Below are 27,989 nucleotides of genomic sequence, written 5' to 3'. Positions count from 1 at the left end.
TGCTTACCTTTAAAACGCTGGAAATTCAGTGAAAATATTGTCTTCTTAATATTTCCTCTTTTCCTTCTCGTCTTCCTCCTTCCCTTCCTTCTTCTTTTTCCTCCTTCTTCATTTCTCCTTCTTTCCTCCTCTTTCTATTCTTCTCTATGCATGAAAACAGCTGGAAAATATAGGAAATTACACTAAACACTGATGGAAGGGCACTGGGAGGTGGGAAGGTCCAGGTCTCGGTCCCCAGATGAAGGCGGCTGATGACGTCACGCCATATTTACGTCACGCGAATGATTTTGAAAATGACCCCTCGCAAAAATGGAGCTAGGCCGGAATGCTTTACATATTATGAAAGGGCATAATTTTAGATTAATTCTTGACATATAAAAATATTCCAAGCTTCAGTAATAATAAAGCTATATTTAAATAACTATATGAAAAAGTGTTCGAACAAACACGATAAAAAAAAAACATTCCAAAGTCCACAAATCTCATTTATCACGAACACAATACACTTTAAAAAATCGAAACTATTTTTACAAACAATCAGAAGTTAACCGGAAGCTGAAATAAATAAATAAATAATTTAAAAATGTCAACATTTTGAGTTTTCAACGGGCCTAAAACCCCTCTAAAAGTCCACGTATTTCACTCAAAAGCATCACAACACATTTAAAAAACAATAAACGATTTTTTGAGCCCATAAAATCTTGCCAAGCGGCTGAAATAAAAAATTATGTTTGGCGGTATGAAAAATTTAACGGCAAACAGCAACACTTATTTACGCTGAAACAACCTCATAATCGACATGTTTCCCTTAACACTCGCACGCAAAACACTCAAAACACCACCAAATATTTTTACAAACCATAAAATCTAAGTTAAAAAGCCTAAATATATAAGTTAAGAAAATAGAAAAAATATTAGAACCGGGGGTAGATTCTGGCAATCCATCATGGCGGCCGCGGGAGGGCTGGGAGGGGGGTCAGATGAAAACAAAGTTGGCTATCTCTCTTTCCTTGTTATTTCTGGTTGTTGTGAAGGTTATTTCTCTATTTTATGGATTAATTTCAGCTGTGTGTATGCATATGTGTGTGTGTGTGTGTGTGTGTGTGTGTGTGTGTGTGTGTGTGTATATATATGTGTGTGTGTGTGTATATATGTATGTGTGTGTGTGTGTGTGTGTGTCCGCCTCTATTCCATGATAAATAGCATTATTTTCTCTCTTCTCTTCTCCCTTTTGCTATTAAGTATCAAGTATTTTCCAGGTATTTCCAGTGTTTTCCAGGTAGTGTCGTAGGTTGAAGCCAGACCTCTGCTCCCTGTCACTACTAAACTCACCTTAATTGACCTCCTGTGCCTCTGTGGTCCCGTTCCCTGGTGTTTAAATGAAAAGAGGACACACACACAACCGCACTGCACGGTGTTTCCCAGGTACACTGAGGAAGAGAATAAAAAAAATAAATAAATAAATAAAGAATCCCAAAGCGCCAGGAGCAGTCTGCCTCCCTCCCTCGGTGAAGGAGGTGGAAACAAGCGGACCCTCACCATGGGGTACAACCGGATACTTTAATTATATGGCAGGAAATGCGAGGGTAGATTGAGTTTATAAGCGAATAGAAATGAAAACATGTCACTTGAAGCACTGTGAGGTGTTAAGAGAGAGAGAGAGAGAGAGAGGGAGTCGGTTCCGGGCGCCAACTAGCCTATCACTTATAATTAAACCTTTAAATTGACGGAAACTCGAATAAAATCATAGAAAACGAGAAGATTGAGTTTATAAGTGAACCTAAAAATTAATTATAAGTTACGAAAGACACAGTAGAGTGTTTATAATGATACTGAAGACTGAACGAGTGAAAGGGTTAGCCTATCACTCACAATTAAACCATAAATTAATGAAAACTCGAATAAAATAGAGAACGAGTTAACCAATATCTTCACTCCTTCATCTCCTATTGTCCACCTCCCCAATGCAAGAGTGAACCAGTATATTCACTCTTTCACCACTATTCCGTCCACCTCCGCAATGCAAGAGTCAACCAGTATATTCACTCTTTCACCACTATTCTGTCCACCTCCGCAATGCAAGAGTGAACCAGTATATTCAGTCTTTCACCACTATTCCATCCACCTCCCTAATCACTGTCTATCTGGCTGTGGTACATAAGCATGTACAAAGGAATATTTCTAAGATAAGGGTGTGATAGGCTAACCTAACACACACACAACAATTGGTTCTACTTCAAATTAATTTACTGTCTAACAATCTGTCTGTGATATATATGCACTGCCAAGAGCTTGTATATAGACTATGCTAACCTAACCTAACACACATACAAGAAAATAAACAAATGTCATAGGATACATTTTTTATTTACAGATAAAGTATATTTACAACACCACACAATGATAAACATGAATACGATGGCTCAATCTATATATACATGGACTCTTGCAACCAAAACATCATGATATTTCCTGCACCAATGACGGCGCAGGAAACAAATGAAAACACTAATGCATGACATCATAATGATAATAGTAATAATAATAGTAATAGTAATAATAATAATAATAATAATAATAATAATAATAATAATAATAATAATAATAATAATAATAATAATAATAATAATAATAATAATAATAATACTAAGCTTAGCATGAGGAATGACAATGATTATAATTGAACCAGCGTTGGCAGATTTTATGATGAAATGTTGTTACAAGGTATTATAGGCCTGTACCATCACCAGTTCATTAATATAGGCTCTTTTTGAGGAGGCAGAGGCCAAGAGAAGGAGAGAGAGAAAGGTGTTAGGCAAGAAACAAAACAATAATGTCACTTCATCTCACCTCTATCTCTCTACACCTCTCTAACTTGTCTACATTTCTCATTATAAATATTTTTGAAAGTTTAAGCTGGGAGAGAGACAGGAATAATGTCACTTCATCTCACCTCTCTCTCTCTCTTCACCTCCCTAACTTGTCTAAATGTCTCACTGTTGATATTTTTAGAGGTTCAGGGGAGACAAAAGGTGATATGAGGTGTTATGACAGAAAATACATAGGAATATTCTCACTTCATCTCACCTCTCTCTCTTAACCTCCTTCCTAACTTGTCTAAATGCATTCTACATATTTTTTTAGAGGTTCAGGAGAGAGACAGAGGTGATGCGAGGTGAAAAAAGTCGGTAACAAACACATTAACACTGCCAAAATTTTTCTCATGTCCCCCTGGTAACAAGACTTTCTACTTCTTCTCATTTATTTTCACCCCTATTCTGTCCTTTAAATATGTAACAAGTCTTTTTTTTAAGTATTGCCTTTCAAACTAACACTGGCAAACTTGTTAGAATGGCCTCCTATTCTGTCTACCTCACTAGTACAAGAGTTAACCAGTATCTTCACAAGACTTTCTATATATTTTCATCCCTATTCTGTCCTTTCAACATGTAATAAATAATCTTTCAAGTATAATCTTTCAAGCTAACAATGCCAAACTTTTAAGAATCCTCTCCTATTCTGTCCACCCCACTAGTGCAAGAGCTAAACAGTACCTCCACTTTTTCAACCCCTTCACTGTTACACTCTAAAGTCTGCCAGTTTGTATTTCCTATGACAATTTCTCTTTATTCTCATCCCTATTCTGTCCACCTCACTAGTGCAAGAGCCAGGCAGTATTGTCATTGTTTCACCCCTTCACTGGTGCACTCTGGGACTCTGCTGCCTGTCTCAAAAGAGGAGTATTAGACACCTCAGGAACTTCAATCATTTTTCTCCTCTTTTGTTTCAGGAGTTGCACTGTACAAAGGGTGTTTTGCCTTGGCCAGTCTCCTTAATATGAAAAGTAATCATATAGAAATAGTAATTGTTGGCCAGACTCTAAACTAAAAACAAATACATCAATAAAAATAAATCAATAAATAGCTGTAAATAAAACTGCATACACAAATAAACACAAAAAACACCAATAACACTAAATCATTAACTAAACAAATACTAAATAAAATAAAACAATATAAACAAATAAACAACAAAATAACACTCAATCTAACTGTATGCCAGGCAGGCTAAATAAATAACACAAAAATAAACAACAAAATAATAAAAACATCAAAAATAATACAGAATAAATAAATAAATAAATAAATAAATAAATAAATAAATAATAATAATAATAAAACTACCCATTTCTATATGAGTCCAGCAATCACAAACACAGGACAGCCCAAACAATAATAAACAGAACCATAAAAACCTTAAGAATATGGCTACTTTCAAATAAAAAATACATCAATAAAATAAATAAAATAAACAAACAAACAATAAACAAAAAACAAGTTAGTCAGTTTGTGGGAATTTTGGGGGTGAGTTAAGTTAAGGTATCTAAGTGTTAATGAAGGGATGTTGGTTTGTGGCTTGTTGTGAAAATAATGTTTGGGAGGGAGACACCAAAACCAGAGACACAGAGAGACAGAAACAAGCAGGACTATGGAAAGACACAGTAAATGACCGTTTAACAATCCACTGCGGTGTTCCCCTGCGTGCTGGTGGTTCGGCATTCAAGGCTTTGCACTCTGTTGGATAAGAACAGTTATGAAGACAGGACAGTAGGAAATTACCTCCTCTCCTGTGTGTCACCGCTAAGTAAATGCGCACACAAACATACGCACACAAACGCAGGAGACTTGCTGGCTGTGCACGGCGTCTTGGGGGTCCTGCCATCCTGGGGGGGGCGTCTCCGGCCAGCTGTTGTAGCAGCGGACGACAATGTTGGCGTGGTTGAACTTAGCCAGGGCCCTCACCTCCCTCTTCACTCTCTCAGCAGATGACTTGCTGCAGTGGTGGTGGTGGTGCAGTGTTAGTGTGGTTGGTGGTGTGGTGTGGCAGGGAGTGGTGTTGTAACTTATGTACAAACAAACACACACATGTATTACCCTAATGTAGCTTTATATACTGAGGGAAGAGAATGAAGAAGAGAGGAAAGATACGAATGAAGTATATAGGTGAAAGGAAAAAAATAAAGGAATAGAGAGAGAAGGAGAAAGGAAAAACATGAATGAAATACACATGGAAACAAAAAACAAGAAAAAAAAATGAATGAAGCAAAGAAAATATAAAGTACAAAACACATCAGAAAATTCCCACTATTTGCCATCTTCTTCATAAATCAACACACACACACACACACACACACACACACACACACACACACACACACACACACACACACACACACACACACACACACACACACACACACTGAAACATCTCTCAATGTCTCTGTTTGTCTTTTTCTCTCTCCATCTCTGTTACTTTATCCCTGTCTCTGTCTGTCTCTCTGTCAGTGTATGCCTCTTTGTCTGTCTAACCCTGCCTCTGTCTATCTCTCTCTCTCTCTGTCTGTCTAACACTGTCTCTCTCTCTCTCTCTCTCTCTCTCTCTCTCTCTCTCTCTCTCTCTCTCTCTCTCTCTCTCTCTCTCTCTCTCTCTGTCTATCTATCTCTCTCTCTCTCTCTCTGCATCTCTGTCAGTCTATCCCTCCCTCCCTCTCTCTCTCTCTGTCTGTCTTTCTGTCTGTCTGTCTGTCTGTCTGTCTGTCTGCCTCACAAACACTCACACATACACACACTCACTTGGTTGGCAGGTTGATCCTCTTCACGGCATACTCATTCTCATCCAACTTGTTCCGCACCCGACACACCACACCAAGCCCGCCCCGCGCCAGACGCTGCACCGGCTCAAAGTCCGTCAGGTACCTGCAGAAGGGACAGGTGGTGGTGGTGGTGGTAGTGGTGGGGTGGACTGTATTCTTAAGACTTCTGCCAACACCACTACTTTCAAAAGGCTGTAGTTAAAGTGTCACAGGTTTGGAGGGCATTTTTATGGTTATAATGTCAAGAGTTACGGGGTTTCTGTGTTATTAACACGAGAAACACTACTTTTAAGAGGCTCTGGTTGAAGTGACACAGGTTTCAAGAGTGTCTTTATGGTTGTAGTGATAGATTAACAAGGTTTCTACATTATTAACAGGAGAAACACCCTTGAGAAAATGCCTACCTGCTTTCAAAAGGCTCTACTTGAACTGACATGGGTTTTAAAGGTGTTTTTATGATTATAGTGACAGATTAACAAGATTTCTATGTTATTAATATGAGAAACACTCTGGAGAACCCAGCTAATGATCTCTGTGTGGCCTTGGAAAACAGTGGTGGTGAAAGAGCAAAGCATTTCTGAATAACAGACTCACCTACAGTACAAACTAACACACAAACTAACCAACTAACTCAAAAACTAACCCAACCTAACCTAACAGACCAACCTGGAGGTGTACTCAGTGGAACAATCTGATCTCTCCACAGCAGGAAGAGTGTCCTGGGATGGTGGGGGGGTTGGGTGCCAGCAGGGCCTTCTCCTCCCCCTCCTGTGGCTGTGCTGCTGCTGCTGCTGCTGCTGGTGGTGGCGGTGGTGGTGGCAGGGCCTGGAACTGTATGCCCATCCTCTGCATAAGTGCCAGGACAGAAACCACCACGAAATACAAATATTCATCACTTTCAAAACAAACAAACAAACAAACAAACAAACAAACAAACAAACAAACAAACTGCAACAGCTATAATTTTGGCTGTTTTCTCTTCTTCTTTCCAGTGTGGGTGAGGATGTGTCTGTCAAGGGAATCCTTCAGGGTAAATCTTTTCCCACACTCCAGGCACTGGAACTTTCTCTCCCCAGTGTGGGTGAGGATGTGTCTGTCAAGGGAACCCTTCAGGGTAAATCTTTTCCCACACTCCAGGCACTGGAACTTTCTCTCCCCAGTGTGGGTGAGGATGTGTCTGTCAAGGGAACCCTTCTGGGTAAATCTTTTCCCACACTCCAGGCACTGGAACTTTCTCTCCCCAGTGTGGGTGAGGATGTGTGTGTTGAGATGACTTTTGTGGGTAAATCTTTTCCCACACTCCAGGCACTGGAACTTTCTCTCCCCAGTGTGGGTGAGGATGTGTCTGTTAAGATGACTTTTGCGGGTAAATCTTTTCCCACACTCCAGGCACTGGAACTTTCTCTCCCCAGTGTGGGTGAGGATGTGTGTGTTAAGATGACTTTTGTGGGCAAATTTTTTCCCACACTCCAGGCACTGGAACTTTCTCTCCCCAGTGTGGATGAGGATGTGTCTGTCAAGATCACCTTTCTGGATAAATTTTTTCCCACACTCCAGGCACTGGAACTTTCTCTCCCCAGTGTGGGTGAGGATGTGTGAGGCAAGATGACTCTTCCGGACAAATGTCTTCCCGCAGAGGTCACACTTGTGGTTCCTGCCACCAGTGTGGGTGGCAGTGTGTTCAGCGGGGCCACTCCTGCCTCTCAGCCTTGTCTTGCTGGCATGGGAGAGGACGTGTCTGGCAATGGCAGCCTTGGTGGAGCACACTTTGCCGCAGTGGTCACAAGTGTAGGTCCTCACGCCCTGGGTCGCCCGCTGCTCCAGCCTGTTCCTGCTGCTGCTGCTGCTGCTGCTGCTGCTGCTGTTTCCTGGCCTTGCACCCTCCATTGCAACGCTGCTCCTGGCTGCGTCCGGTCCTGCAGGAAGCCTGGGGCTGCAGGAGGGATGCACGGAGGGAGTCCTGGCACCTGCAACAGAGGAGGCCGTCACCACACAGGCAGCGAGGGGCTTCCTGCCTCAGCCTCAGCCTAACACACAGCCTGCACAGACAAGATACACCTGGCACCTGCAACAGAGGAGGCCGTCACCACACAGGCAGCGAGGGGTTTCCTGCCTCAGCCTCAGCCTAACACACAGCCTGCACAGACAAGATACACCTGGCACCTGCAACAGAGGAGGCCGTCACCACACAGGCAGCGAGGGGCTTCCTGCCTCAGCCTCAGCCTAACACACAGCCTGCACAGACAAGATACACCTGCCACCTGCAACAGAGGAGGCCGTCACCACACAGGCAGCGAGGGGCTTCCTGCCTCAGCCTCAGCCTAACACACAGCCTGCACAGACAAGATACACCTGGCACCTGCAACAGAGGAATTTGGAGTTTGGAAAAAGTAACACAAGGTGTGGCTGTAACTATAAGATGGGAAATGAAACAATAAATAAGACAACAAGAGGAAAAGATCTGGGAGTGATTTTGTCAAAGAATTTATCACCAGAAAAACGTATTAACAAGATAACAGGTGCAACGCTCAGCCTACTAACAAACACAACACTTGCCTTTGCTCATCTGGATACACAAACCACCACCAAATACAAATATTCATCACTTTCAAAACAAACAAACAAACAAACAAACAAGGAACCAATTGATCACTTGGGTTTTATTATAGTTTAAGCCATTACACACTACGTGGTAATAACCTACCTCATTTTGTTCTTCTCACTATTCACATCATTTCTAATGATTACACTACTTGTCGGAAATTAATAATAACGCCGTGGGCCGTGGGTACAGATTGGGGACATTGGCTTAAACTATAAATTTACCACCACTTCTCCCTTCTTCCCTCTCAGCCTCACCTTGCGGCTCGTCTGCTGCCTGTGGGCGTGCAGGCAGTGTGGCAGTGTGTGGGCACGTGCCTGCTTGCCTTGGGCTGGGAGCACAGCAAAGTGCGCGGTCCCTCCTCTCTTTCTCTCTCTCACTTTTAAACACTTTAAACACTTTAAACACTTTATTATGTTTGTCTGTAGTACATATATAAGCTTAAGGTACAATTAACTGAAAGACAAACAGCCCGTTATGAAGCACAAGCTTTTTGGGCACACTTAATATCTACTTAATACTGAAATGTAAAACAACACTAAACTAAAAATCTAATTGAAGAAAATGTAAAAAAAGAAAATATATATAAATAAATAAATAGCAATAACAAAAGATTTAGGGATAAATGGCTTTGCAAGAACAGGAAGGAAAGGAGAAAAATCATAATTATACATGAGAAATAGAGAAAATTGAAGTGGAATCTGATTATAAACAAGCAAATATTTGTTTTGAGAATAATTAAACAAACAGAAATAAATATGTATATATACTAGAGGATATAAACTATTTTAGTTACAGAGGATATGAACTATTTGGTTACAATACCAAGAAACAAAATAATAGATATTGATAAAAATTGATTGAAGTACAAGATGTGTCAGTATTGAGACAATAAATATTCTTTTAGTTTTCTCTTAAAGATATTTACGCTTAATGAATTTTTTATATGTGACAGGGTGCTATTCCATATTTTGGGAGCTTTATACATTAGAGAGTGTTGGTAGAGAGTTAAGGTATGATGGGGAATCTGTAGAGAATGCCTGTAGCGTGTGGAGTGGTTATGAGTTAGGGTCAGGGTATTGTTGTTGTTGGAATTTATCAATTTGAACATGTATGATGCAATAGAGAAGTTTGATAAGTCAGAGAGTTGAAGGATTTTCATAGATTTAAAGAGTGGAGGTGTGTGTTGGAGGAAGTCACTATTAGTCATGATTCTAATAATTTTCTTGTGGAGGATGTTTAGATTTTGTAGATGACATGGGTAGGTAGTGGACCAAATTGGATTACAGTAGGTTAAGTGTGGGTATATATGGGCATAATACATGATTTTCATAATTTCCACTGGAACAAAGTTTTTTATTTTCAGCAATAGAGCTATTGATCTAGATAATTTTAGGCAAAGGTTTGATATGTGATATTTAAAGGTAAGATTATTGTCAAATGTGACTCCAAGAAATTTTGTCTTAGAAACTTGCGTGATATCTTTATCTAATATGGTAAGTCTAGGTAAGGGTTGGTATTTGGTGGTGGTATTTGTAAATAACATGTAGAAAGTTTTAGCTGTGTTAATTGTTAGGCGATTTGCAAGACACCATTCAGAAAAGGCAGATAATTCTAGGTTGGCTCTGTAGATTAGGTCAGTGGGATTATCACCAATCATGTACAAGGTGGAGTCATCAGCAAACTGTATAGTGTTGAAAGCAGTGGAGGCATTGCTGATATCGTTGATATATATATCAGGAAAAGAATAGGGCCTAAGATGCTACCTTGTGGCACACCAAGATGTATAGGTTTGATGGTTGATTTAGAGTTACTGTAGGATGTAAAATGAGATCGGCCAGTTAAATATGATTTGAACCAATTTTCCACACAACCGCGAATACCATAGTGACGTAATTTGTCTATTAGAATGTTTGGGTCAACTGTGTCAAAAGCTTTGCTGAAATCAATGAAAATGGATATTATAGACTTATGTTTATTCAAGGCATCGTGTAGGTCAGAGGTAAACACATTTATAGCGTCAAAAGTATTTAGTCCGGGACGGAAACCAAATTGCCTATTATTTAAGAGTTTTTGTGAATTGAGGTAGTTCATGAGGAAGTTCTTCATAATGATTTCAAATATTTTAGAGAACACTGGTAAAATAGAGATTGGTCGGTAGTTTGAGATATTAGTTTTACTTCCCGATTTATGGATAGGGATAATTTTTGCCAGCTTGAATCTATTAGGGAAAACTCCATCTTTTATTGAATCATTGAATAATTTTGAGAGTGGCTCTGCTAGAAGATTTTTGTTCTCTTTGATTATTTTCACAGGTATTTCATCCGTAGGGCATTTTTTATTTTTTAAGGCAGAAATAGCTTTTACTATGTCATTTCCTGTCACTATGGGAATATTCATGGAATTTAGGAAATTACCTCTGAGATAAGAAATGTGTGAGTTTTGAGCTCTAGGAAGCTGGGAGCTAAGTTGAGGTGCAATTTGTGAAAAATAGGTGTTGAATGCATTTGAAATTTCATGTGGAGTGTGCAGGACTGTGTCATTATAGTGTAGTGTGTGGGAGACCGTCTTGTTATTATTATTAATGTTTTCTATTTCGGTAATTAGTTCCCAAACTTTTTTTGTGTTAAGTCTAAAATTTGCAAACCTTTGTAGGTAATATTCAGATTTTTTGCGTTTTATTAAGTTATTTAGATAATTTCTGTAATGTTTGTAGTGGTCCATTGTAATTGACCCTAGTTTGTATAGTTTGTACAGCTGATATTTATGTTTTGTTGAATTTATTAACCCCTGTGTTAACCAAGGCTTACTCAGTCTTTTGGATGTGATAGTTTTGGTTATTTTGGGGAAGCAGGAATAGTATATTTTATATAATTTATCCAGAAATATGTCGCAGTTTGTGTTTGTGTCACTGCTAGTGAGGTAGAGATTCCAGTCTGTATTTGATAGGGTCTGTGTGAATTTCAACCGATTTACTCTATTTTGTAGCCTAAAATCAACTTTGTGGTGAATATTGCACACTTTATCAGAGACTGGAATATTGATAAACACTGGAAGGTGGTCACTGATAGGAAAGTGGAAAATTCCAGAAGAGACTGGTTCATTGAAGTTTGTCCAGACGTGATCCAATAAAGATGGGGCTGCAGTTGTATTTATGTCTGAAAATCTTGTTGGTCGAGATATATGTGGGAAGTAATTGTTTGATTGCATAGTTGTAATGAAAGAGTTAGTAGGAGGGTGTGACACATGTTCAAGAAGGTTTATATTGAAGTCACCTATGAGTATATTCCTGTTGTTTGTGAAAAAGTTATTTGAAAGAAGATTATCAATATATGCATTAAATTCATTTACTTTAGCATGTTTACTATTTGGTCTGTAAATACAAGAAACAGAGTAGGAGATAGTAGGTAGAATAATTTTCACACTACATAGTTCAGCATTTTCATCACACATGCAAAAATCCTTAATAATTTCACTTTGTAGGTCAATATTTACATAAATTGCAACACCCCCACCTGGAGAGTATAAAGGCCTGTGAACATGATATGACTTATAGCCATCAATTTCGTGAAGGTGAACATTATTTGCATTGAGCCAGGTTTCACTTATACATAAGATATCAGGGAGTTTGGGAAGAGATTTGATAAAAGAGATTACTTGGTCATAATTTTTGTTTAGTGAGCGGGCATTTGTATGGAGAATATTGATATAGTCAGCGCTACTTCTTGGTATAACATTCATGTATGAGGTAAGGTCATGATAATTACAGATATCATCTAACTCAAGAGATAAGTACATGGAATTTATTATTTCTATGCCGATGCTATCAGATTCATTGTTGTCTTCTAAGTCGTTGAAAAGTGTATTGAGGAGATTCTCACTAGTAAAGTTCATGATATAGAAAGGGGAATTAAAGAAAGGCTAGTAGAAAAGGGGGCAAGTATGGGTAGCAGAGAGGGAGGAGGGAGTGGAAGGGATTTGGAAAAGTTTAAGGGAGAGGAAAGGAAGGATATGATAAGTAGAGATAGAGAAGAATAATCAAAGAATAAGGAAATACAAAATAAAAAATTAAAATAAAAATTAAATAAAAAGAAATTGGAAGGCTTACCAGGTACGAGTATGTCATAAGAAGGGTGGAAGGTAGATTGCAAAATGTTTGCAGAATTTGGTGATCAAAAGGATTAAGTTGATAAAACTATAAATGTTCAAGATATTGGCAAAGTAAAGATGATAGAATAAAGCTTCATACCCAAGATATTGGCAAAGTAATAGATAAATAGGCAAAGTAGTAGATGATAAAAGAAAGTTTCATATGATGAAATCTAGAAAAAATTAAGATGAATAATAATAAGTTGGAGACATGCATAGGATATGACATATAAAATATATACACAGGAAAGGATAATGAATACATTATATATATAAATTAAATAGACATAAAGATATCTAGAATGTTTGGCAGGAAATATTGCATCATGTTGAGTTGAGAGCACATTTAAGACTGGGTCAGAACAGGATATTTATCTAGGAAAATGTTCAAAGACTGTTCAGTGGTTATCATGTGTTTTTGACTAGATGTTTTTAATTTAACAAAGATCTTTCCATCCCTTGTGTAGCACTGTTGGAAAAGCTCCTTGTTTTTTTTCCTGATACCCCAAACTGTATTGAAGATGTTGCGTCGTTTTGGAGTGAGACTTTCATTAATATAGAGGCTAGGTTGAACTTTTACACAGGCATCCATTATTTCTGCCTTCTTTGATCTATTTAGCAGCTTTACAATAATTGGTCTCTCTTTGTTTTGACTTTTTGAACCTAACCTGTGAGCAACATTGATGTCAGCATGACTTAAATTGATGTGCAGATTATCTTTAACTGAATTCACTACAAGGTCAGTTGAGTTTTCATGGTTTTGTTCTCTGGGCAATGCGTGCGTGGGCGTGCAGGGAGTGGCAGTGTGTGGGCGTGCCTGCTTGTCTTAGGAGTGAGAGCACAGAATTGTTTGTGTAGAGTAATCCTCTCTCTCTCTCTCTCTCTCTCTGCCCGGTGCCCGCGAAAATCTTGCCTTGTTTTTCTACTTTTCTAACGGCACTCTAAACATTTTTTTTTTTTATTGCTTCTTAATTTTCTTTTGTTCTTTCTCCCTTTTTTTGGTAAAACTGCAGGGTAGGACCTCCGGTCTATTCATTAAAAACACATTGCAACAAATAAACAAATGAATCTGTAAGAAAAACCAAAGCACTGTCACACAAACACACGTGCACACACACACGTGCACATAATATGGTATACAGGAAATAAGAAAGAGAAGAAAAGACACAGACAATACAGAAAACAGTGAGAAGAAAGAGAAGGAACATACAAAGAATGAAGAAGTTTAGTGCCCACGAAAAAAAAAAAAAATCCCTTGTGGCAGACGGTAATTACAAATCCTATCACTGGATTAAGAGAAATACAAATACTGACACTTTTATGATTTTTAATAAATAATGGAATAATCCGAAATAATAATAATAAAAAGAAAGCAATTCAGAAATACAAAATAAATGGTAGCGTACTCTTGTTACATAATTCAGAAATACAAAATAAATGGTAGCGTACTCTTCAATTACATAAAAACTACGATGGAGGTATTTTCGCGACTACTGAATTGCGGGGGAGACCAGAGAATAAATAAATAAATAACAAATATAATCAAAAAGTATGTATAGACCTGAGGACAGTCTCACACGGTGATCTCGAACCAGGTGGTTTCGCTAGTCACGTGGTGAAAACCAACAAAAAAGACGAAAAAATGCGAATATCTATCCACTCAGAAATAGTTTATCAACAGGAATATCTGAGAGAAATCCAAGAGGGTCTGAGGGGAATCCAAGAGAGTCTGCTTTAGTAAAATTATTGTTAAACAAACACTTACTTAATATTACAGGAAATGGAGGAGGAGATTATCAGACTGCATGCTCACCTGAGGGGAATCCAAGAGGGTCTGGCTTTGCTTGAGGAAATCGGCGGGAAATTAAAGATAAAGGTTTCCAATGGGGAAATTTATTAAGTTATAATTTTGTTTTTAGTGGGGGGGGGGCGACTAGGTTGTGAGTTCAGGGATGAAAAATATGAATAATTAAGTTACTGTTTACTTTATAGTTGTTACTTTAAGAAGTTTAATTCAATGGACTTTTGAAATCAATTGGGGAATTAGTCAAAGTCTGGTATCTCTTCCCGGCTTGCGTAGCAACAGGGGTGACAGGGATGCGAAGCAAAGAAGACTTATTAGATTCGTCAACCTCATTGGCGCGGCGTAATTATCTGGGATTTGTTTGAGCTGGTTTAAGACCTTACCATTATAGAATTAATTTTATCGTATTAAGGGCTCCCCATTCTCTGGGATTAGGTGAAAAATTCGCCTCTATAACCTGGCCAAGCAGGAGAAATTACGTTTATTCACGGGGTAAATTTTGTTATAGAAGTGGTCAACACAGTGACGCTGAGGGGGGGGGGGGTGGAAAGCAAGGACAAAAGGACACTGAGGAGAGGAGGGGAAGGGGGGGGGGGGGGTTAGTCACATGGTACTGAGATTCTGGTCATCTTCGCACATTACATGGGCCTTAGACTAGGAAAAAAGTAGAAATATACATAATTAATTTCCCAGCACTACAGAAGAAGAAGAAGAGAAGAAAACAGACACTCACACAACACACATAAAAGGAAAACACACACACACACACACACACACACACACACACACTAAACAAACAATGAAGGACCCAGACAGTGACGTAGGTTTGGCCAGGTAATGAGCATTGTGGTGCCGGTGGAGCAGTGTGTGCAGGATGTGTTGCACTGTCTGCCGCACCTCCGCATCGCTGGACATGCTCAAACGCATCAGCCGCACCAGGAACGACTGTCTTGCTGTACTGTTCCGTGGTGTATTTCGTCCCCACCTAATAATAATAATAATAATAATAATAAACGGTATGATGCATTAGTCCCCTCCCAAACTTCTCCAGAGCCTCTCGGTGCCTGGTGGATATTCTGGACAGACTCAGGGTGGTCAGGGCTTCTTCATAGGTGGTGTATGCAGGGCCAAGGATGACCCTGCACGCCCTTTTCTGCACACTCTCTAGCTGTAGCTGTTGAGTGTGTGTGAGGGAGGAGGACCACGCTGGGGAGGCGTACATGAGTTTGGGGAGGATGAAGGTAAGGTACACCCCCCTTAACTCATCTGTCGGCGTCCCCAGCGACCTGAGTCTGCGCAGCATGTACAGCCTGTAGGTAGCTGATCTCACGGTGCTGGCGACATGCTGCTTCCAGGTCAGCTGGTCGTCCACCGTGACTCCGAGAAGCTTGGCACATTGGACTCAATAAAGTCTCTTGTTGTGCTTATATAACGATATATATATATATATATATATATATATATATATATATATATATATATATATATATATATATATATATATATATATATATATATATATATAACCACAACAATATATATAACCACAACAAAAAGACTTTGTTCTGCTTTGCAACATTACCTCACCTTGCTTCAAAAACACGAAAATAGGAAAATTATATATATATATATATATATATATATATATATATATATATATATATATATATATATATATATATATATATATATATGAGAGAGAGAGAGAGAGAGAGAGAGAGAGAGAGAGAGAGAGAGAGAGAGAGAGAGAGAGAGAGTTCTGAGCCAATACCTACGATATAATTAGTGTGAGTCATTTTATTAGTGTTAGGCCTGTTTGTTAACTTCATTTTGCTGGCCCCACACTTGCATCTAATAGCTTCATATATCACAACGCACATTACAACACCCCTCACACACGTCTTATACAACACCTCCTTCCCAAAACACCTTAAAATCTGTCGTGTTAGCGCAAGCATCCTGCATCTAGCCTGACACCCCCCCATAACTATCGCCAGCATCATTACACAATTCCCAAACCCCAAAATAATCACACCAACACACACCAAAACTTCCCCAAAACACACTCAAACCACTGCAACACAAATGTACGCGCGCCTACGTTTTATAAACACACACACACACACACACACACACACACACACACACAGCATAAGCATATGTACAACGAAAGACAAGGCAACACACACACACACACACACACACACACACACACACACACACACACACACACACACACACACACACACACACACACACACACTGCATAAGCATATGTACAACGAAAGACAAGGCAACACACACACACACACACACACACACACACACACACACACACCAGAAACACCTAGAAACACATTTTTCCTCCCCAAAAACATCCAGAAGCACAATTTTCCTCCCCAAAAACACCTAGAAACACAATTTTCCTCCCCAAAAACACCCAGAAACAATTTTACTCCCCAAAATCATCTAGAAACACAATTATCCTCCCAAGAACACCTAGAAGCACAATTTTCCTCCCCAAAAACACCCAGAAACACAATTTTCCTCCCCAAAAACACCTAGAAACACAATTTTCCTCCCCAAAAACACCCAGAAACACAATTTTACTCCCTCAAAACACCTAGAAGCACATTTTTCCTCCTTCCAAGAACACCTACAAACACAATTTTCCTCCCCAAAACATCTAGCACAATTTTCCTCCCCAAAAACACCTAGAAACACAAATTTTCCTGCCCAATAACATCTAGCAACACTATTTTTCTCCTTTTAATACTAAAAAAAACACAAAATCGTCCCAGAACAGCTATTTCTGTTAACAGTACCCAAAGAAAACACTGATTACCGGTCAGAAATAACTCAAAAACATTAATTTCTACGCAAAAAAAAACTGAAAAAACACGTGATTTCCTTTCAAAACACCCAAAAAAACATAGATTTCTACCCAAACACTGAAAAACATGCGATTTCCTTTCAACACACCAAAAAACACACATTTCTAGTCAAAAACACTTAAATAACACTTAATTTCCTTTCAAAACCCAAAAAAACACACATTTCTACCCAAAACACTGAAAAACATGCGATTTCCTTTCATAACACCCCAAAAAACACTTATTTATGCCCAAAAAACACTGAAAAACATGTAATTTCCTTTCAAAACACCCAAAAACACACTTTTCCAAACCAAAAACAATAAAAAAAACCACATTCTCCTTTCAAAACACCCAAGAAACACTTACTTCTACACAAAAACACCGAAAAAAACATATAATTTGCTTCCAAAACACCCAAAAAACACACATTTCTAGCCAAAAATACTTAAAAAAGAGACACACAACTACCCAGACAGCGAAAAAATAACAATTTCTACCCAAACAAACTTGAAAAACACGAAAATCTTAAAAAAAACACACAAAAAATAATAATAAAAAAAAAAAACATCCCCTGCCTTTTTAAAACGCCACAGAAACGAAGAATTCACTTTAAAAAAAACACTGCAAGCACGAATATTCCCTTTCAAAACACCAAAAACTCTCACTTCTATTTCAAAATGCCTAGAAAAAAAATTGCGTATTTAACTCAAAACACTTCATCTTATATTATAACAAGGCTGCTACACCACCACCACCACCACCACCACCACTACTACTACTACTACTGCTACTGCTACTACAACTACTTTTGCTTACCTTTAAAACGCTGGAAATTCAGTGAAAATATTGTCTTCTTAATATTTCCTCTTTTCCTTCTCGTCTTCCTCCTTCCCTTCCTTCTTCTTTTTCCTCCTTCATTTCTCCTTCTTTCCTCCTCTTTCTATTCTTCTCTATGCATGAAAACAGCTGGAAAATATAGGAAATTACACTAAACACTGATGGAAGGGCACTGGGAGGTGGGAAGGTCCAGGTCTCGGTCCCCAGATGAAGGCGGCTGATGACGTCACGCCATATTTACGTCACGCGAATGATTTTGAAAATGACCCCTCGCAAAAATGGAGCTAGGCCGGAATGCTTTACATATTATGAAAGGGCATAATTTTAGATTAATTCTTGACATATAAAAATATTCCAAGCTTCAGTAATAATAAAGCTATATTTAAATAACTATATGAAAAAGTGTTCGAACAAACACGATAAAAAAAAACATTCCAAAGTCCACAAATCTCATTTATCACGAACACAATACACTTTAAAAAATCGAAACTATTTTTACAAACAATCAGAAGTTAACCGGAAGCTGAAATAAATAAATAAATAATTTAAAAATGTCAACATTTTGAGTTTTCAACGGGCCTAAAACCCCTCTAAAAGTTCACGTATTTCACTCAAAAGCATCACAACACATTTAAAAAACAATAAACGATTTTTTGAGCCCATAAAATCTTGCCAAGCGGCTGAAATAAAAAATTATGTTTGGCGGTATGAAAAATTTAACGGCAAACAGCAACACTTATTTACGCTGAAACAACCTCATAATCGACATGTTTCCCTTAACACTCGCACGCAAAACACTCAAAACACCACCAAATATTTTTACAAACCATAAAATCTAAGTTAAAAAGCCTAAATATATAAGTTAAGAAAATAGAAAAAATATTAGAACCGGGGGTAGATTCTGGCAATCCATCATGGCGGCCGCGGGAGGGCTGGGAGGGGGGTCAGATGAAAACAAAGTTGGCTATCTCTCTTTCCTTGTTATTTCTGGTTGTTGTGAAGGTTATTTCTCTATTTTATGGATTAATTTCAGCTGTGTGTATGCATATGTGTGTGTGTGTGTGTGTGTGTGTGTATATATATATGTGTGTGTGTGTGTATATATGTATGTGTGTGTGTGTGTGTGTGTCCGCCTCTATTCCATGATAAATAGCATTATTTTCTCTCTTCTCTTCTCCCTTTTGCTATTAAGTATCAAGTATTTTCCAGGTATTTCCAGTGTTTTCCAGGTAGTGTCGTAGGTTGAAGCCAGACCTCTGCTCCCTGTCACTACTAAACTCACCTTAATTGACCTCCTGTGCCTCTGTGGTCCCGTTCCCTGGTGTTTAAATGAAAAGAGGACACACACACAACCGCACTGCACGGTGTTTCCCAGGTACACTGAGGAAGAGAATAAAAAAAATAAATAAATAAATAAAGAATCCCAAAGCGCCAGGAGCAGTCTGCCTCCCTCCCTCGGTGAAGGAGGTGGAAACAAGCGGACCCTCACCATGGGGTACAACCGGATACTTTAATTATATGGCAGGAAATGCGAGGGTAGATTGAGTTTATAAGCGAATAGAAATGAAAACATGTCACTTGAAGCACTGTGAGGTGTTAAGAGAGAGAGAGAGAGAGAGAGGGAGTCGGTTCCGGGCGCCAACTAGCCTATCACTTATAATTAAACCTTTAAATTGACGGAAACTCGAATAAAATCATAGAAAACGAGAAGATTGAGTTTATAAGTGAACCTAAAAATTAATTAGAAGTTACGAAAGACACAGTAGAGTGTTTATAATGATACTGAAGACTGAACGAGTGAAAGGGTTAGCCTATCACTCACAATTAAACCATAAATTAATGAAAACTCGAATAAAATAGAGAACGAGTTAACCAATATCTTCACTCCTTCATCTCCTATTGTCCACCTCCCCAATGCAAGAGTCAACCAGTATATTCACTCTTTCACCACTATTCCGTCCACCTCCGCAATGCAAGAGTCAACCAGTATATTCACTCTTTCACCACTATTCTGTCCACCTCCCCAATGCAAGAGTCAACCAGTATATTCACTCTTTCACCACTATTCTGTCCACCTCCCCAATGCAAGAGTCAACCAGTATATTCACTCTTTCACCACTATTCTGTCCACCTCCACAATGCAAGAGTCAACTAGTATATTCAGTCTTTCACCACTATTCTGTCCACCTCCGCAATGCAAGAGTGAACCAGTATATTCAGTCTTTCACCATCTATTCCATCCACCTCCCTAATCACTGTGTATCTGGCTGTGGTACATAAGCATGTACAAAGGAATATTTCTAAGATAAGGGTGTGATAGGCTAACCTAACACACACACAACAATTGGTTCTACTTCAAATTAATTTACTGTCTAACAATCTGTCTGTGATATATATGCACTGCCAAGAGCTTGTATATAGACTATGCTAACCTAACCTAACACACATACAATAAAATCAACAAATGTCATAGGATACATTTTTTATTTACAGATAAAGTATATTTACAACACCACACAATGAAAAACATGAATACGATGGCTCAATCTATATATACATGGACTCTTGCAACCAAAACATCATGATATTTCCTGCACCAATGACGGCGCAGGAAACAAATGAAAACACTAATGCATGACATGATAATAATAATAGTAATAATAATAATAATAATAATAATAATAATAATAATAATAATAATAATAATAATAATAATAAGCTTAACATGAGCAATGACAATGATTATAATTGAACCAGCGTTGGCAGATTTTATGATGAAATGTTGTTACAAGGTATTATAGGCATGTGGCATCACCAGTTCATTAATATAGGCTCTTTTTGAGGAGGCAGAGGCCAAGAGAAGGAGAGAGAGAAAGGTGTTAGGCAAGAAACAAAACAATAATGTCACTTCATCTCACCTCTATCTCTCTACACCTCTCTAACTTGTCTACATTTCTCATTATAAATATTTTTGAAAGTTTAAGCTGGGAGAGAGACAGGAATAATGTCACTTCATCTCACCTCTCTCTCTCTCTTCACCTCCCTAACTTGTCTAAATGTCTCACTGTTGATATTTTTAGAGGTTCAGGGGAGACAAAAGGTGATATGAGGTGTTATGACAGAAAATACATAGGAATATTCTCACTTCATCTCACCTCTCTCTCTTAACCTCCTTCCTAACTTGTCTAAATGCATTCTACATATTTTTTTAGAGGTTCAGGAGAGAGACAGAGGTGATGCGAGGTGAAAAAAGTCGGTAACAAACACATTAACACTGCCAAAATTTTTCTCATGTCCCCCTGATAACAAGACTTTCTACTTCTTCTCATTTATTTTCACCCCTATTCTGTCCTTTAAATATGTAACAAGTCTTTTTTTGAAGTATCGCCTTTCAAACTAACACTGGCAAACTTGTTAGAATGGCCTCCTATTCTGTCTACCTCACTAGTACAAGAGTTAACCAGTATCTTCACAAGACTTTCTATATATTTTCATCCTTATTCTGTCCTTTCAACATGTAATAAATAATCTTTCAAGTATAATCTTTCAAGCTAACAATGCCAAACTTTTAAGAATCCTCTCCTATTCTGTCCACCCCACTAGTGCAAGAGCTAAACAGTACCTCCACTTTTTCAACCCCTTCACTGTTACACTCTAAAGTCTGCCAGTTTGTATTTCCTATGACAATTTCTCTTTATTCTCATCCCTATTCTGTCCACCTCACTAGTGCAAGAGCCAGGCAGTATTGTCATTGTTTCACCCCTTCAATAAAACTACCCATTTCTATATGAGTCCAGCAATCACAAACACAGGACAGCCCAAACAATAATAAACAGAACCATAAAAACCTTAAGAATATGGCTACTTTCAAATAAAAAATACACCAATAAAACAAATAAAATAAACAAACAATAAACAAAAAACAAGTTAGTCAGTTTGTGGGAGTTTTGTGGGTGAGTTAAGTTAAGGTATCTAAGTGTTAATGAAGGGATGTTGGTTTGTGGCTTGTTGTGAAAATAATGTTTGGGAGGGAGACACCAAAACCAGAGACACAGAGAGACAGAAACAAGCAGGAACACCCCTGGACAGTTAGTGCCCCCCTTAGGAACACCCCCGAGCCCCCAAAACCTTGTGCAAGTGAACCAAAGCTGTGTGTACAAGGCTGACAACACTTTATTGATCAATTAGCTAAAAAATAAAGAAAAAAGTGATGAGCACAGCCACAAACACCACACCTGCTGCACTTCCTTTCCCCAGTGTGGGTGAGCAGGTGTGTCAAGATTACATTTCAGGATAAACCTTTGAGCCAGTCACCACACCACACCACACCCACAAGTCACTGGTGGTATTGCCAGCTGGTTTGTGGCAGTAGTCTTGTGGCCAGTCACCACACCACACCACACCACACCCACAAGTCACTGGTGGTATTGCCAGCTGGTTTGTGGCAGTAGTCTTGTGGCCAGTCACCACACCACACCACACCACACCCACAAGTCACTGGTGGTATTGCCAGCTGGTTTGTGGCAGTAGTCTTGTGGCCAGCAGACCTTCCTGTGTAAGCTGAACGGCTGGCATTGTTGTTGTTTACTTGTGTGTTTAACCGTGGTGGTCTGTATCCCCGGGGCTGCCTGGTGCTGCGTGGGGTCTTCCAGCAGCAGTGGCCTGCAGCATCCCTCGGCCACTTCTTCCTCGGGCGGGTCTTGTAATTCTGTTGAGGTCTTTGCCACGTGCCTGCACACCACCCCTGGCTTTTCTGCAAGCTGCCTCTTCATCTTTCTGGCCTTTATTTTCTTGTCTTTGTCCTCATCTGTGGTGCCAAGGCTTCGGCCGGGGCTCGGCCCCTCCCTGCCGGTCTCCCGCCCGGCCAGCCGGCCGCTGCCTGCGCTGCGCCTTGCTGTCATTCTGTCTTTTTTCTTGAGGAGGTTCCTTGTGTGGTTTTGGTCTTGCAGGAAGCTTGTTATCTGCCAGATTTCTTCTTTTTGATGGGTGATCCTCTGCTGCAGTTTCTCTCTCCAGGGTGGTTCAGAGCAGATCCTGCTGTTTCTGCTTCCTTCCCTCTTCCTACACTCAGGGTGCGCCGAGTTTGTACAAGCCCCAGTGTGGGTGAGGATGTGCGTGTTAAGATTACCTCTGCGGGCAAATCTCTTCCCACGCTGCAGGCACGGGAACTTTCTCTCCCCGTCTTCTGCACCTTCCTGTTCTGCCGTCTGGCGAGTGCAATGGGCCCCGAGCCCGGGGTCTGCGGTCACGCCCTCGGCAGCCCAGGCACTGCATCCCAGGGCTCTGTTCAGCGCGGCGACCGTTCCCTCGACCGCAGCTGTGCGTACCTCGTGGGCACTTGGGCGACCGGGGACTGCCTCCAGGCAGCTCTCCAGGTTTTCTTCATTAGCCCCGTCGCCCACACCACCACTGGTGTCACACCGGTGTCCGTCGGTGACCATGTTGTTCTTGGTCACTTTTTAGGTGGTGATGTTTTGTAGTTGTGTGCCTTTCAGCTCTACTGAGGCCGGAGTCACCGGGGACTGCAACATCTATGATTTTGCCTGTTTTCTCTTCTTCTTTCCAGTGTGGGTGAGGATGTGTCTGTCAAGGGAACCCTTGTGGGTAAACCCTTTCCCACACTCCAGGCACTGGAACTTTCTCTCCCCAGTGTGGGTGAGGATGTGTCTGTCAAGGGAACCCTTGTGGGTAAATCTTTTCCTACACTCCAGGCACTGGAACTTTCTCTCCCCAGTGTGGGTGAGGATGTGTGTGTTAAGATGACTTTTCTGGGTAAATCTTTTCCCACACTCCAGGCACTGGAACTTTCTCTCCCCAGTGTGGGTGAGGATGTGTGTGTTAAGATGACTTTTGTGGGTAAATCTTTTCCCACACTCCAGGCACTGGAACTTTCTCTCCCCAGTGTGGGTGAGGATGTGTCTGTCAAGATCACTTTTCTGGGTAAATCTTTTCCCACACTCCAGGCACTGGAACTTTCTCTCCCCAGTGTGGGTGAGGATGTGTTTGTTAAGATTACTTTTGTGGGTAAATCTTTTGCCACACTCCAGGCACTGGAACTTTCTCTCCCCAGTGTGGGTGAGGATGTGTTTGTTAAGATTACTTTTGTGGGTAAATCTTTTCCCACACTCCAGGCACTGGAACTTTTTCTCCCCAGTGTGGGTGAGGATGTGTGTGTTAAGATCACCTTTCTGGATAAATCTTTTGCCACACTCCAGGCACTGGAACTTTTTCTCCCCAGTGTGGGTGAGGATGTGTGTGTTAAGATTACTTTTGTGGGTAAATCTTTTCCCACACTCCAGGCACTGGAACTTTTTCTCCCCAGTGTGGGTGAGGATGTGTCTGTTAAGATTACTTTTGGTGATAAATCTTTTTCCACACTCCAGGCACTGGAACTTTCTCTCCCCAGTGTGGGTGAGGATGTGTGTGTTAAGATAACTTTTGTGGATAAATCTTTTGCCACACTCCAGGCACTGGAACTTTCTCTCCCCAGTGTGGGTGAGGATGTGTGTGTTCAGATAACTTTTGTGGATAAATCTTTTGCCACACTCCAGGCACTGGAACTTTCTCTCCCCAGTGTGGGTGAGGATGTGTTTCTTAAGGGAACTTTTCTCAATAAATCTTTTGCCACACTCCAGGCACTGGAACTTTCTCTCCCCAGTGTGGGTGAGGATGTGTTTCTTAAGGGAACTTTTCTCAATAAATCTTTTGCCACACTCCAGGCACTGGAACTTTCTCTCCCCAGTGTGGGTGAGGATGTGTTTCTTAAGGGAACTTTTCTCAATAAATCTTTTGCCACACTCCAGGCACTGGAACTTTCTCTCCCCAGTGTGGGTGAGGATGTGTCTGTCAAGATGACTCTTCCGGACAAATGTCTTCCCGCAGAGGTCACACCTGTGGTTCCTGCCACCAGTGTGGGTGGCAGTGTGTTCAGCGGGGCCACTCCTGCCTCTCAGCCTTGTCTTGCTGGCATGGGAGAGGACGTGTCTGGCAATGGCAGCCTTGGTGGAGCACACTTTGCCGCAGTGGTCACAAGTGTAGGTCCTCACACCCAGGGTCGCCCGCTGCTCCAGGCTGTTCCTGCTGCCACTGCTGCTGCTGCTGCTGCTGCTGCTGCTGCTGCTGTTTCCTGGCCTTGCACCCTCCATTGCAACGCTGCTCCTGGCTGCGTCCGGTCCTGCAGGAAGCCTGGGGCTGCAGGAGGGATGCACGGAGGGACTCCTGTCACTGGCACCTGCAACAGAGGAGGCCGTCACCACACAGGCAGCGAGGGGCTTCCTGCCTCAGCCTCAGCCTAACACACAGCCTGCACAGACAAGATACACCTGGCACCTGCAACAGAGGAGGCCGTCACCACACAGGCAGCGAGGGGCTTCCTGCCTCAGCCTCAGCCTAACACACAGCCTGCACAGACAAGATACACCTGGCACCTGCAACAGAGGAGGCCGTCACCACACAGGCAGCGAGGGGCTTCCTGCCTCAGCCTCAGCCTAACACACAGCCTGCACAGACAAGATACACCTGGCACCTGCAACAGAGGAGGCCGTCACCACACAGGCAGCGAGGGGCTTCCTGCCTCAGCCTCAGCCTAACACACAGCCTGCACAGACAAGATACACCTGGCACCTGCAACAGAGGAGGCCGTCACCACACAGGCAGCGAGGGGCTTCCTGCCTCAGCCTCAGCCTAACACACAGCCTGCACAGACAAGATACACCTGGCACCTGCAACAGAGGAATTTGGAGTTTGGAAAAAGTAACACAAGGTGTGGCTGTAACTATAAGATGGGAAATGAAACAATAAATAAGACAACAAGAGGAAAAGATCTGGGAGTGATTTTGTCAAAGAATTTATCACCAGAAAAACGTATTAACAAGATAACAGGTGCAACGCTCAGCCTACTAACAAACACAACACTTGCCTTTGCTCATCTGGATACACAAACCACCACCAAATACAAATATTCATCACTTTCAAAACAAACAAACAAACAAACAAACAAGGAACCAATTGATCACTTGGGTTTTATTATAGTTTAAGCCATTACACACTACGTGGTAATAACCTACCTCATTTTGTTCTTCTCACTATTCACATCATTTCTAATGATTACACTACTTGTCGGAAATTAATAATAACGCCGTGGGCCGTGGGTACAGATTGGGGACATTGGCTTAAACTATAAATTTACCACCACTTCTCCCTTCTTCCCTCTCAGCCTCACCTTGCGGCTCGTCTGCTGCCTGTAGGCGTGCGCGGTTCTTCCTCACTTTCTCTCTCTCTCTCAGCCTCTCCTTACTGCTCGTCTGTTGCAGGTGGGCGTGCAGGGAGTGTGTGGGCGTGCCTGCTTGTCTTAGGAGTGAGAGCACAGAATTGTTTGTGTAGAGTAATCCTCTCTCTCTCTCTCTCTCTGCCCGGTGCCCGCGAAAATCTTGCCTTGTTTTTCTACTTTTCTAACGGCACTCTAAACTTTTTACTTTTTATTGGTTCTTAATTTTCTTTTGTTCTTTGTCCCTTGTTTTCAGTATACAAATAACGGTGATCATCTACGAATTATTTATAAATTCTGAGTAAGTGAAAGAGAACCAGCGCACCGTGGGTAGAAGGCGGGAAACTTGAAATGTTGACTTCTGCTGCCCACGCAAAGAGCCAAGATGCCAAAAAACAGCTCACCCCAGACAATGTACTGCGCTTTTTGTTATATTGCTATGTAACACACAGGACACTGGATAAGGGTAGCGAAGATAATAAAAATAAATAAATAAATAAATGAAATAAATAAAAAGAAAAAAGAGGCGAGTGAGGTCCACCCCTGAAAGTCATGAATGAGGCATTATCGCACACTGGAGGACAAGAGTCTTGCAATGGACGCAGGGTGGCACCACTCCAGGGGCACAGGGCCTTCCAAGCAGTAGCACCAATAGTAGTAGTAGTAGTAGTAGTAGTAGTAGTAGTACATAAGAACACAAGGGTTGGTGCAGGAAGCCATCAGACCTGTATGAAACCTGCCAGTCTGTTTCCACCTGTCATCCCTGTCCATACACTGATCCAGTAGTAGTAGAAGTAGTAGTAGTAGTAGTAGTAGTAGTAGTAGTAGTAGTAGTAGTAGTAGTAGTAGACCTGTCTGGTTGGTCAAAGGTTGTCACTACAATTTGATATGACTTTACTTACTCACCACTACACTATTCTGTCCACCTCCCTAATGCAAGAGTTAACCAGTATTCTCAGTCTTTCACCACTATTCTGTCCACCTCCCTAATGCAAGAGTTAACCAGTATTCTCAGTCTTTCACCACTATTCTGTCCACCTCCCTAATGCAAGAGTTAACCAGTATTCTCAGTCTTTCACCACTATTCTGTCCACCTCCCTAGTGCAAGAGTTAACCAGTATTCTCAGTCTTTCACTACTATTCTGTCCACCTCCCTACTGCAAGAGTTAACCAGTATTCTCAGTCTTTCACCACTATTCTGTCCACCTCCCTAGTGCAAGAATTAACCAGTATTCTCAGTCTTTCACCACTATTTTGTCCACCTCCCTAATGCAAGAGTTAACCAGTATTCTCAGTCTTTCACCACTATTCAGTCCACCTCCCTAATGCAAGAGTTCACTAGCATTCTTTCACCACTATTCTGTCCACCTCCCTAATGCAAGGGTTAACCAGTATTCTCAGTCTTTCACCACTATTCTGTCAACCTTCCTAATGCAAGAGTTAACCAGTATTCCCACTTTTACCACTATTCTGTCCATCTCCCTAGTGCAAAAGTTAACCAGTATTCTCAGTCTTTCACCACTATTCTGTCCACCTCCCTACTGCAAGAGTTAACCAGTATTCTCAGTCTTTCACCACTATTCCGTCTACCTCCCTAATGCAAGAGTTAACCAGTATTCTCAGTCTTTCACTACTATTCTGTCCACCTCCCTAATGCAAGAGTTAACCAGTATTCTCAGTCTTTCACCACTATTCTGTCCACCTCCCTAATGCAAGAGTTAACCAGTATTCTCAGTCTTTCACTACTGTTATTATTACTCTTATTACTATCATTATTGTTACTACTACTACTATTATCACTA

General features: G+C 40.7%; 3 protein-coding genes across 3 annotated transcripts; all 3 read right to left on the bottom strand.

Annotated features, from left to right (window-relative positions):
- Positions 1 to 2,350: 2,350 nt before the first annotated feature.
- On the bottom strand, positions 2,351 to 6,546 carry LOC135096553 (eukaryotic translation initiation factor 2-alpha kinase-like). Its single transcript, XM_063998123.1, has 3 exons — positions 6,320 to 6,546; positions 5,634 to 5,756; positions 2,351 to 4,833 (listed from the first exon to the last, which is right to left on the bottom strand). The coding sequence occupies exons 1-3, from the start codon at positions 6,544 to 6,546 to the stop codon at positions 4,641 to 4,643; spliced, it is 543 nt and encodes a 180-aa protein (XP_063854193.1). The 3' UTR covers positions 2,351 to 4,640.
- Positions 6,547 to 6,600: 54 nt separating this feature from the next.
- On the bottom strand, positions 6,601 to 8,537 carry LOC135096550 (gastrula zinc finger protein XlCGF8.2DB-like). Its single transcript, XM_063998119.1, has 2 exons — positions 8,513 to 8,537; positions 6,601 to 7,620 (listed from the first exon to the last, which is right to left on the bottom strand). The coding sequence occupies exon 2, from the start codon at positions 7,538 to 7,540 to the stop codon at positions 6,611 to 6,613; it is 930 nt and encodes a 309-aa protein (XP_063854189.1). The 5' UTR covers positions 7,541 to 7,620; positions 8,513 to 8,537; the 3' UTR covers positions 6,601 to 6,610.
- Positions 8,538 to 21,409: 12,872 nt separating this feature from the next.
- Positions 21,410 to 27,888, bottom strand: LOC135096544 (gastrula zinc finger protein XlCGF57.1-like). Its single transcript, XM_063998110.1, has 2 exons — positions 26,143 to 27,888; positions 21,410 to 25,152 (listed from the first exon to the last, which is right to left on the bottom strand). The coding sequence occupies exon 2, from the start codon at positions 25,064 to 25,066 to the stop codon at positions 23,453 to 23,455; it is 1,614 nt and encodes a 537-aa protein (XP_063854180.1). The 5' UTR covers positions 25,067 to 25,152; positions 26,143 to 27,888; the 3' UTR covers positions 21,410 to 23,452.
- Positions 27,889 to 27,989: the final 101 nt, after the last annotated feature.

This window comes from Scylla paramamosain, unplaced genomic scaffold (assembly GCF_035594125.1).
Source record: "Scylla paramamosain isolate STU-SP2022 unplaced genomic scaffold, ASM3559412v1 Contig4, whole genome shotgun sequence".
Lineage (NCBI taxonomy): Eukaryota > Metazoa > Arthropoda > Malacostraca > Decapoda > Portunidae > Scylla > Scylla paramamosain.
The sequence above is the reverse complement of the archived record's forward strand: the minus strand, read 5'-3'. Positions and strand labels throughout refer to the sequence as shown.